At 49.0% G+C, this 12,204-nt stretch overlaps 1 protein-coding gene across 7 annotated transcripts in view; it reads left to right on the top strand.

Annotated features, from left to right (window-relative positions):
• The window catches only part of MEAK7 (MTOR associated protein, eak-7 homolog), a 49,212-nt gene that overhangs the window by 28,768 nt on the left and 8,240 nt on the right, over positions 1–12,204 (top strand). For 3 of the 7 annotated variants that reach the window (XM_032612277.1, XM_032612274.1, XM_032612276.1), the window contains exons 6-8: positions 2,253–2,371; positions 3,983–4,162; positions 4,635–6,129. In XM_032612277.1, coding sequence (XP_032468168.1) covers positions 2,253–2,371; positions 3,983–4,162; positions 4,635–4,748 — 413 coding nt within the window. In that variant the 3' untranslated portion in view covers positions 4,749–6,129. Of the gene's footprint in view, positions 1–2,252; positions 2,372–3,982; positions 4,163–4,634; positions 7,892–10,334; positions 10,354–12,204 lie in introns of those variants that run through there. The other 4 variants (XM_032612278.1, XM_032612279.1, XM_032612280.1 and 1 more) reach the window with 3 other exon arrangements.

The following is a 12,204-nucleotide window of genomic DNA, read 5'->3' as shown; positions in this document are numbered from 1 at the left end:
ACTCGCAGGAGGACGGCAGGAGTCCGGCATCAACCCCCCTGTCTGTTCACACGGCTTAGGCACAGGGAGCCACTCATCAGTCCTGGGAGGGGGGGACCCTCCCCAAATCCACCTTCCCAGACACTGGCTGAGGGCCGACCCTGGAAGGCAGCCCTTCTGGGGACCCCAGTCTCAGGCCTGGGCTTCCACACACCCAGGTCTCTCTGTCACGGTGTCACGGGGAGGGGCTCTGGGGGGTGACGGGCTGGGTCTCTGTGTGGTTGGAGGATGTGGAAAACCCCTGAGAATCATTATCATAGACGGAACTTCCGCTTCTTCCAGCTCCTTTAGTATTAACTCCAGGTCAGCACTGCTGCGTCTTCATGTTTTTTTAACAAGCAGAATTCATCTTCTTGAAGAAAGGTGGAAAAATGAGATGACCAAGTTTTCAAACTTGAGCTCATTCTGTTCTGAAGCGTGAGGACAGAATTCCAGCAGGGGGCAGCCTAGCATCACAGATTCCAGTCGAGTTCAGAGAGTTCCTGTCCGTTTGTCCCGGGAAACAATCACTCCGAGTATTTGAGCCTTGAGATGGTGACAGCCGCTGGGTCACTTCATTTTCGCCTCTGTCGTCCATGGGGCAGCTACAGGCCCGCAGCTCTGAGCTGAGTCCGGCTCTGTCCTGGGCAAGTTGCTTACCCTCTCTGGGCCTCCGTTCCCCAGAACCACAGGAATGGCAGTTTGTAACGCACTGGGCGATGGGTGGTGGTGTCACTGTGAGAGTTGGGTGAGGAGCCCCTCTGTGGAAGTGATGTTTTTACGGGTCTTATGACTCCTTGGTCCTTGCCCTGCACCCTCGAGGGTCATCTTCCCCACGGGGCCCTTCTCTCTGGGCACAGACCCCAGGATGGACTAGAGTGGGGTCCATTGTAGCCAAGGGGCCCACGCTTTGTGGCCCCATCACCTCACTTAGCATCCGGGGCCCAGTAAATGTTGGTTGAAAGGCAGTCTTAGGATGGCAAGGCAAAGTGATGCTTAGGCCCAGTGCCCGGGGCCACAGGTGGGACCAGGCAATTCCTTGAGGCTAAACCCAACCTTCTGAGGCACATGGACTCAAGCCGGAGTCTTCAGCCTGGAGGGGAGCCCTGTGCCACCTGGTCCCGGTGACCTCCCCAGGCTCACCTCCCCCTTTCCCCAACCAGGGCTCACACCCTGCACTATAGCCGAGGGCCCTGCTATTTCCCCCATGCCGTGCCGTGTCCCTGCGGGGTCCCTCCTCCCTGAGTGGCTCTCACCCAACCGTCTCCACCTCAGGACGTCCTTCCCAACTTGGGGGAGCCAAGTCCCCACAGAGGCCCGAGCGTCACTTGTCCTGACTCGGCAGGTCCAGGCCCATCTGTGGCCGAGGGCTGTCCTCCCTAAGGCCCCTCTGGGGCTCAAAGCCCCCTTCCTGTCCGCCCTCCACATTCGGGCGCCCTGGAGCTTCCTGGAGCTTCCTTCCCACCTGACGAATGGCCCGACCCCCAAGTACCTGAGCTCGGTCCTGTGTCAGGTGCCCTCACGCTGTCACCGTCAAGGGGCGGTCCTTCCGGCCAAGGTCTCACAGCTGTGGGGAGCATCTCTGGTCTGGCTCTGGCCTAGCCGGGAGTTCCCTTGGTGAGGTGCAGCCTCCGTCCCCTCCCTAGTGAGTGCATCGGGGAGGGCAGGAGTCTCTGAGATGGAGGGTGCTGTTCATTTCCAGGATTTTGACCGGTACCTTCTGTGAGTGGTGGCATGCCCACTCCTGTGCCCGGGCAAAGGTAGAGGGTCCCGTTTCCCTGCGTGTCCCCACCCCACCCTGTGGGCAGCTGTGTCTACAGGTACCCCGCCTTCTCCGCTCTGGGTGATGTGCCTACTTGAGGCCACGTGAATGCCCAGCCAATACGTGGAGTGGCCGCCTGCCCCTTGCTCCTTAGCTGGGACAAGGCTGCTCCTGCTGGCTCTGGGGCGGTGGGGCAGGGCTCGCATCTCCCCGGGAGAGCGCTAACGGGTGTTCCCAGCAAGCACATGTCACATTCCTTTGTAACGGTCAGCAGCTCATCCTACGGTCCCGGGCTCCGCCCGCTGGCCGGCCGGCCCTGCCCCCAATGCACGGGAGCCCCGTGCACGCCGAGGACCCGAGGGGAGCCCTTCCTGCTCAGCCGTCTGAGCCACGGCCCGTTTCCATTTCCTGCTTTACCCCGTGCCCAGCGCCGATGGCTGACCTTGCTTCTTTTTGCTCTGATCGATTTCAGGGGATGACAGGTGCTTCCTGTTCTCCATCTCCCCCAGCATGGCCGTGTACACCTCCACGGGCTACAATGACCACTACATGTACCTGAATCAAGGGCAGCAGACCATCCCGAATGGACTGGTAAGGACTTGGGAGGGCCAGGCACGTCCCCCCCGTGGTGATGCACTGACCCCGACGTGCCCGGGGACACTCCGCCCAGCGTCAGGGCAGCCGTACGCGCTCAGTTCGTTCTGTCCGAGTCTCAGGGTGGTGATGCAATGAGCGACAACGAGGACGGAATTTCTCTCGTGGAAAAAAGGGGCCTCTGTTGGGGCATTTCCGGGGTTTGTGTGCAAATGACGGAGTCGCCCAGTGTTCCTGGCCATCAGGTGGTTGGCCTGTGGCCTTCGTGGCTGGAGATGCTGCCCTGCCTGGGGCACCGCCCGGGCGCGGGGCCAGGGCTGGGCTCCCCAGACCCTTTGGACCCATGGGGGGTTGTCTGCTCTGTGCTCCAGCTGGGACTCAGCCACAGGAAGAAGGTGACGCGGGGGAAGGCCGGGGGCGGTGGTGGGGACGGGCGCCCGCACAGGTGCTTAGCTTGTGTGAGAAATGTGTGTCCTGGCAGCACCAGCCTATTTCTTTCCCCTGCTTCTTAAAAAGCCCCTCTCGGGAAATTCCAGCCCTGTCTCTGAAAAGCCAAGGGCCGGAGAGGCTGGTCCATCTTGTCGGTGTGGAGAGGGCCCCATGCTCCTCCCCAGGCTCATTCTGAGGCTCCCACGGGGCCACCTGATGACCCCGGACGCCTTTCAGAAAGGACAGTGTGGGGCTTCCCTGGTGGCGCAGTGGTTGGGAGTCCGCCTGCTGATGCAGGGAACACGGGTTCGTGCCCCGGTCCGGGAGGATCCCACATGCCGCGGAGTGGCTGGGCCCGTGAGCCATGGCCGCTGAGCCTGCGCGTCCGCAGCGGGAGAGGCCACAAGAGTGAGAGGCCCGCGTACCGCAAAAAAAAAAAAAAAAAAAAAAACAGATAGGACAGTTTGGTGATGACAGGGGCGAGGGCCTTGGCCTCAGTAGCAGCACCCAGTGGGTCTCGGTGGTGGTCAGTAATCGGCCCGAGGGGAGGAGCAGCCCTGAGGTTAGCTGCGTTTCCTGCCCTGGCCTCTTGCTCTGGCGTTAGCTTCAGGCTCTCCGGGCCCGGGGAGGAGGCACTGTTGGAGAGGGCAAGGGATCAGAGAGGTTGAACAGCAGTCTGTTCCCATCAGCCGCTAGCTCAGAGCCGGCCGTGTGCCGAGTGGTTCCCGCCTTCCCGGGGCTGCCTCCTCCTTTCCCTCCCTGCTGTGCTGAGTGAACGACCTGCCTGCTTGAGCACCGGGTCCTGGGCCGGGTACGGATCGGCATCCCTGTCCCGGAAGTGCTGTGTAGACCTCTCCCCTTATTTTACCGATTGGTGTCTCTAGGCCTGAGGGCCTGTATTCTTTTGTCCTCTCTTGTCCCTGTGTTTCCTGCCAGTGCAGCCCCGTGAGAAGGGGCCATGGGGTACGAGTCAGGACACCTTGATGAGTGTTCTAGGAACTTGTCATGGGTTACTTAAATTGTATCAATCTGTGAATATGTATTTCACAGTTAAAAAAAAAAAAAGAAAGGAAGAAAATTGTGTTCACTTCTCATACGCCCCGGTGGCATGACGGCTGGGGTGGGCTTCAGGTGTCTGATGCTCCAGACCGAGGCGGTGCTATGCCCCTCCCTCCACAGGGCATGGGAGGGCAGCACAATTATTTTGGCCTGTGGATCGATGTCGATTTTGGGAAAGGACACAGCAAGGCCAAGCCCACATGTACCACGTACAACAGCCCTCAGCTCTCGGCCCAGGAGGACTTCCGGTTCGAGAAGATGGAGGTGTGGGCGGTGGGAGATGTTCCGGTGACACAGCTGGTGAGCATGGGGGCGTTTCTCCCCTTTCTCGGCTTTGTCCCTTTTACTCCTCCATCTGGAGATGGTTTATTCCAATTTGTTTCCAGCAGCCGTTGCTGGCCAGAGGGATGCCAGTGGGTGCACAGCAGAGCAGAGGATGCTGTCTGGGGTCTGTGGAGGTTTATTAGAGAGAACCGCCCCAGGGAGGTGGGATCCCGGGGGAGTGGGGACTTGTCTGCAAGATGAGGAGGGTCTGGGGTTCCTTCTAGTTCCAGGGATTGACGATGAGTCGCCGTTGGGGCCCCTGCGTCTTGTCACCTCCCAGCGATGGCATCCCGGGGCGGGGGCACTCAGTGGGGCTCGGGGCAGGAGCCTCTACCACATTTCCCTTGTGGTGACAGTAGGAAATTCCCCTCTGATAAACTTGACAGCAGCAGGACGTCACTGCCTGGTTTTGGTCACTGAACACACCCATCCTTCCCTTCTTCCCAAGGCCAAGAACACCAAGAGCGTTCTGGACGTGGACCCTACGGCCCAGGCCCTGCTGGAAGTCAGTGGGCGGATTCGCCACAGCGAAGGGCTCCGGGAGGCGCCTGAGGACCAGTGAGGCGGAGCCCCCAGCACGGGCCTTCCTGGAGCTGGAGCACAGCCTGCAGACTGTGTTTTACTTTAATGCAGAGTGTGCTGGTCATGTCTAGGTGGCCCTGGAGGTGCCTAATTGAAACAGAGTACAGTCCCTCTCATGCTATATATCGATTGGTGGGTGTGTCTCCCCCGAAATATGTCCAATTACCAGCTTGATTCTTGGACTTTGCTCATTTTGTACAGATGAAATCCAGAGACGATGCTGAGACGTTTGAGGCCGACTGGAATTAGCAGTGGTTGGGGATTTGAGTTCTTGCTGTAGGGGAGGGGGGTTCCACTCACTGAGGGTCACTTGGCCCCTGCACAGGCCTCCCAGTTAAAAGCCTCGATGCCCCATTTCTACTGGTAAAGGGCAGAGGTGCTCCGATAGGAATCTCAACCCTTCGGGGAACAGCTTCCTCTGACATGGAATTTTTGTATTTCGGAAAAAAAAAAAAAAAAGGCACAAGAGTGTAGTAACGGGGGTAACAGCTGGAGATTTTGAAGATAACGGTGATATGGGTCTTCAGTAAGGTTCAGTATCTGCCTTTCTCAGCTGTTTTTAACACATTACTGACCAGAGATGTATTAATACGTCTTTTGTTACCCAAACATCATTGACCGGAGACGCTGCAGTATTCATTTACCTAACAAATCGCCGTCCACGGCGTTAGTTTCTGCAAAAATCCCCCGGTCAATGATGAGTTAAGTGAGTCTGTGCTATGAGCAAATGGGAAAACCAGGAGGTCTACTGAGAAGCAAAGTTGTGGTTCTCTTACTAATTTAAACGTGGGGCCCTGAGGCTAAGATTCCTGTTAATATACATATGGCCTGTCGTGGGAATTAGTGGTAAGTAGACTGGCCCGGGCTCCTGACCTCCCAGCATCACCCCCACCCCCGTGCTGCTTCCTGAGGGGATGTTGGGTACTTTGACAGCATGGACTTGCTTTAAACGAACAGTGATCCTGAAGTGCTAGCAAAGATGTTGGTGGGCTGGATCTCAGGCCGAGCTGCCCTGTCCCTTCCAGTCCCTGCATCCCTCGGAGGCGGCCTGAAGAATCTCCGGACACACTGAGAATCCCGCTCAGCGGAGCTTTCCCCTTCGCTACCCATTGCCCTTCTGCAGATCTGACGAAATGCTGCCTTGTTATTGAGTTGCCCCAATTATAAGCCATAGTAAACCGAGCTGTTTGCATTTTACAGGCTCTGCATTCTCTACCGGGAAGCTCGTCAAACTCTGCGCTGAGCCCTGAGCAGAAGGCCTTGCACGTGGGCCTTCGGAAGAGAAGTGCTCAGACAGTGACATGCACGCTCGGTCATGATTGATTTTCCTTATAAAAAGCCAGTTTTTAATAGCTTCTCAGGTACATTTTGTGACTTCTTAATTGATGGGAAGCAGATGCAGGATATTAGGATCCTCAGATATCCTTACCGTAATCTGAAGAATTAGGCCCCGAGTCTTCAGTGTGTTACAGAATATTTTTTTAGAAAAATGCAATGAAATAATGCCTCGCTAATAAAAGGTCCGTTGAAGACCACTTCCTACCGCCTCTGTCTGTGGCTGTCAGAGAGGATGGATGTGTCTGCCGGCCTGTTTTCTGCCTTGTGCCTCTTCTAACAAGAGTGCAGGTCATACCTGGGGGCCTGACGGTTTCCTAAGACAGCACACCTCCATGAGGGAAGCTGGGCGCCCAGCCCAGGCGCTTGGTCACCTGGGGTGTTCGGCCCTCGCAGGGGGTGTGGGGCAGCCGTGTGATTCCCCAGCACGTGTGGTCCCGAGCACACAGACCAGTTTGGTGTCAGCCGTGCCCGGGGCCACAGGACCCGAGGAACCACGCTCCTCCTGGGCCTGAGAAACCCGTGATGCTAGTTTTAACATGTGATGAGTTTGTTCTTTGATAAAATGGGAATAAGAATTCAGGTTGTAAGGACTAGTGGTCTCCCTGGAGGTGAAGACTCATAAGGGCCCCTGATAGGCGCTGGAAGGAAGGGGTGGAAAAACGCTCTTCATGGTACAGCATGGCTGTTGTTACTTTTCTCCCCCACCATATTTTTTTCTGGAAATTTTTTTCTTTTATTGAATGAAAGAGTCTTTAAATTCTCCAGTGCTTTACAATTTTAAAAGGTTTCACACATACGTGGTCTTATATAATCCCGTAATTCCCCCCTGCATATTGCCCCTCCCCACTGGTAACCACTAGCTTGGTCTCTGTATCTGTGAGTCTGCTTCTTTTTCGTTTTATTCACTAGTTTGTTGTAGTTTTTAGATTTCACATATAAGTGATATCAGACAGTATTTGTCTTTCTCTGACTTATTTCATTTAGCATAATGTCCTCCAAGTCCATCCACGTTGCTGCAAATGGCAAAATTTCATTCTTTTTTATGACTAATATTCCATTATATATATGTACACACACACCACATATTCATATGTACGTATATATATGCACACCACATATTCATATGTACGTATATATATGCACACCACATATTCATATGTACGTATATATATGCACACCACATATTCATATGTACGTATATATATGCACACCACATATTCATATGTACGTGTATATATGCACACCACATATTTATCCATTCATCTGTTGAAAGACCCACCATATTTTTTTTAATTAAAAAATTAGCTTATGCATACACAGCAAAAAAGGTCAAAATATAAAAGGATGTAACTTGAAAGCTAAGTCTTCCTCCTGACTCTGCTCTAGCATTTTGTTCCCAAGAGGTAATGTGTTGTACACTCTGGTCTGTCCCTCACCTTTTTTTGGGTGGAAATTGCTCTGTATCTACCCATTTATTCTCATTGTCTATGTAATGTCCCATGAGATGGATGCCCCATCCTTTCTGGTGTTCAGCCATCCCCGGCTGGGGAACCGTCTGTTTGTAGCTAATTGTTATTGGAATGAATATCGTTTATATACATCTTGGTGTGGTTTTGTCTGGCGAATAAACTCTTTGAAGCTGAATTGCTGGATCAAAAGGTACATGCTTTTTTATTTAGGTATTAACAAATGAACCTCTTGCAAGCTAGATTTATACTTTTGAGACGTGGAATGCCTGTTTGCCATGTTTTCACCAATACTATATTAAAATTTAGTTTTTGTTTACCTGATGCTTGAAAACTAATTTCTTTTTCTCTTATGAATGACAGTGAAGAGCTTCATTTTTCAAGAACGGTGTGTGTCCTATCCCTCATCTGGTTTCCTAGGGTGTGGGTGTTACTGGTTTGCAAAAGTGCTCTTTTTTAAAAAAAAAATATTTTATTTATTTATTTTTGGCTGCGTTGGGTCTTCATTGCTGCACGCGCAGGCTTTCTCTAATTGTGGCGAGCGAGGGCTACTCTTCGTTGCAGTGGCTTCTCTTGTTGTGGAGCATGGGCTCTAGAGGTGAGGGCTTCAGTAGCTGTGCCACGCGGGCTGTGTAGTTGTGGCTTGTGGGCTCTAGAGCGCAGGCTCAGTAGTTGTGGTGCACGGGCTTATTTGCCCCGCGGTATGTGGGATCTTCCCGGACCAGCACTCGAACCTGTGTCCCCTGCATTGGCAGGCGGATTCTTAACCACTGCGCCACCAGGGAATTCCAAGAGTGCTCTTTTGAATTAAGCAAAATGGCATTGGCCGTGTGTGGTAAATGTTTTTTCCAGTTTGTCTGCCTTTATTTTTCCGTACATAGATTTTGCATTTGATGTCATCATATTTCCCAGCTTCTGAGATCTGTGGTTTGCTTAGGAAGTTTTTCTCCACTCTGAGATTAAACAAAAAGAAATACCGTGTTTTCTTCTACTGCTACTGTGCTTTCCACTTATACTTCTGAATCTTTGATCCATTCAAAGTGTATTTTAATTTTTTATTTATTCGTTTGATTCTCTTTAAAAAATTTTTTTTAGTTTATATTGAACTATAGTTGATTTACAATGTTGTATTAGTTTCAGGTGTACAGCAAAGTGATTTGGTTATACATATATCTGTTCTTTTCCAACTTCTTTTCACATTTATGTTATTATAGAATATTGAGTAGAGTTCCCTGTGCTGTGTAGTAGGTCCTTGTTGGTTATCTGTTTTACATACAGTAGTGTGTACATGTCAATCCTAAACTTCCAGTTTATCCCCCCATTGCCTTTCCCCTTTGGCAACCATAAGTTTGTTTTCAGTCTGTGAGTCTGTTTCTGTTTTGTAAATAAATTCATTTGTATCATTTTTTAAAGATTCCTCATATAAGTGATATCATATATTTGTCTTTCTCTGTCTTGCTTACTTCACTTAGTATGATAATCTCCAGGTCCATCCATGTTGCTCCAAATGGCATTATTTCATTTTTTTTTAATGGCTGAGTGATATTCCATTGTATATGTGTACCACATGTTCTTTACCCATTCCTCTGTCGATGGACATTTAGGTTGCTTCCATGTCTTGGCTTCTGTAAATAGTGCTGCAGTGAGCATTGGGGGTGCATGTGTCCTTCCGAACCGTGGTTTTCCCCGATATATGCCCAGTAGTGGGATTGTTGGATCATATAGCAAGTCTATTTTTAGTTTTTTAAGGAACCTCCATACTGTTCTCCATAGTGGCTCTACCAGTTTACATTCCCACCAACAGTGTAGGAAGGTTCCCTTTTCTCCACACCCTCTCCAGCATTTATTGTTTGTAGACTTTTTGATGATGGCCATTCTGACCTGTGTGAAGTGTTACCTCATTGTAGTTTTGATTTGCATCTCTCTCATAATTAGCGTGTGGTTTTTTTTTTTTTTTTGGAGAAATGTCTGTTTAGGTCTTCTGCCCATTTTTTGATTGGGTTGTTCGTTTTTTTGATACTGAGCTTCATGAGCTGTTTGTGTTTTGGAGATAAAGCCCTTGTCGGTTGCTTCGTTTGCAAATACTTTCTCCCATTCTGTGGGTTGTCTTTTTGTTTTGTTTATGGTTTCCTTTGCTGTGCAAAAGCTTTTGAGTTTAATTAGGTCCCATTTGTTTATTTTTGTTTTTATTTCTATTACTCTAGGAGACAGATCAAAAAAGATATTGCTGCGATTTATGTCAAAGAGTGTCCTGCCTATGTTTTCCTCTAAGAGTTTTATAGTATCTGGTATTACATTTAGGTCTTTAACTCATTTTGAGTTTATTTTTGTGTATGGTGTTAGAGAATGTTCTAATTTCATTCTTTTACATGTAGCTGTCCAGTTTTCCCAGCACCACTTATTGAAGAGACTGTATTTTCTCCATTGTATGGTCTTGCCTCCTTTGTCATAGATTAATTCACCATAGATGCCTGGGCTTTCTATCCTGTTCCATTGATCTACATTTCTGTTTTTTGTGCCAGTACCATACTGTTTTGATTACTGTAGCTTTGAAGTATAGTCTGAAGTCATGGGGCCTGATTCCTCCAGTTCTGTTTTTCTTTCTCAAGATTGCTTTGGCTCAAACTGTATTTTAAAATATACCTCTATCTTACCCCCAAATAAATTCCAGTACATTTTATATTAAACTGTGTGTCTCTTTCCCACTGACTTAAAATGCTACTTTCTCACTGAAGGTTTCTGTCTCATGTTTTAATTATCAGAGTTTTATGATAAAAAGATGTAAGAGCTGGGCTTCCCTGGTGGCGCAGTGGTTGAGAGTCCACCTACCGATGCAGGGGACACGGGTTCGTGCCCCGGTCCGGGAAGATCCCACATGCCGCTGAGCATCTGGGCCCGTGAGCCATGGCCGCTGAGCCTGCGCGTCCGGAGCCTGTGCTCCGCAACGGGAGAGGCCGCAACAGTGACAGGCCCGTGCACTGCCAAAAAAAAAAAAAGATGTAAGAGCTATTCCTTTATTACTACTGGGTTTTTTTGTTTGTTTGTTTTGTTTTGTTTTTCTTTCAAATGCTTGCATGCTTATTTTGTCTGGTCTTTGGTAGCACTTTGACTACTTCTAAGAAGTTTGATAGTATTTTCTTTTTCTTTTTTTTTTGGATAGTATTTTCAAGATGGCATTAAATATTGATAAACATAGGCAGAACTGACATTGGCTAATGCTGTTTCTTCCTATCCAAGAACAGGAACATCTCAGTTTGCTATGTAAATTTTTGTTGTCATTGCTGGCACTGTGAGTGGACTTCCCCGCCCCCCGCCCCCGTCCCAACCGATGATTCTTTGAACATTGGAAAGCTCTTGATTTTTCTACATAGTGTTGTACCCCATTACCTTACTGAATTCTTTTATCCAGTGGTTCTCGACCTTGAGCCCGCATCAGAATCACCTGGGGTCTTCTTAAAGTACAGACTGGGGACCTCCACTCCCAGAGTTTGATTCAGTAGTTCTGAGGAGGGACTAGAGAATTTACATTGCTAATACATTTCCAGGTGATGCTGCTGTGGCTGGTCTGGGGCCCTCACACAGAGAACCACTGCTGTTCATTGTTTCTGATAATCTATGAATTCTCTGGGAGTTTGCAGCTATTATGATTCTTTTAGTCTGAAAAAAAATTTTGCCTTTTTTTTATTTTGGCTATGTTGGGTTTTCATTGCTGCGTGCAGCTTTCTCTAGTTGCTGTGAGCGGGGGCTACTCTTTGATGTGGGCTTCTTATTGCAGCGGCTTCTCTTGTTGTGGAGCATGGGCTCTAGGCACGCGGGCTCAGTAGTTGTGGCGTGTGGGCTCTAGGGCACATGAGCTTCAGTAGTTGCGATGCATGGGCTCAGTAGTTGTGGTGCATGGGATTAGCTGCTCTGTGACATGTGGGATCTTCCCGGACCAGGGATCAAACCCGTGTCCCTTGCATTGGCAGGCGGATTCTTAACCACTGCACCACCAGGGAAGTCCTTCCCTTTATTTTTGAAGGATTGTTTTTGCTTTTTATTTTTTTTAAAGATATTTTGACATTTTCCCCCTGGTACTTTAAAGCATCTTCGTGTTACGTTTTGGCTTGTGTGCTTTCTTTTTTTTTCCCCCCAGCTTTACTGAGATATAATTGACACATAAGATTGTGTAGTTTAAGGTGTACACTGTGTTGATTGCAGCTATTATGATGGCATACCTGGAAATAAGGATAATTTCCCTACCTGATTTCTAGACCTTTCATTTCTTCCTCTTGATTAATTGTATCAGCAAATACTTTCCGAATTTTAACAATAACGATGCATCCTTCTTATTCTGACTTGAATGGAAATGCATCTAGTCTTTTATACATTAAGTGTGATGCTGGCTTTTGTTTTGAGATGTTTCATATATATATATATAAGTATACACTTTTTATGCAAAGAAAGTACCCATTTGTATTTGTTATTAAGACTGTCAAGAGTAGATGTTCAATTTTATAAAGAGCTTTTTTTTTAGCATCCATGTTTTTCTTCAGTTATTAATAAGAAATACCAAATTCTTCCAAATATTAAGGTTCCAAATACTGAGCCATCTTTGTGCTTTTTAGAAAAAATTTTTTTTTTAATTTTATC

This window comes from Phocoena sinus, chromosome 19 (assembly GCF_008692025.1).
Source record: "Phocoena sinus isolate mPhoSin1 chromosome 19, mPhoSin1.pri, whole genome shotgun sequence".
Classification (NCBI taxonomy): Eukaryota; Metazoa; Chordata; class Mammalia; order Artiodactyla; family Phocoenidae; genus Phocoena; species Phocoena sinus.
This window is presented reverse-complemented; position numbering and strand designations above follow the sequence as displayed.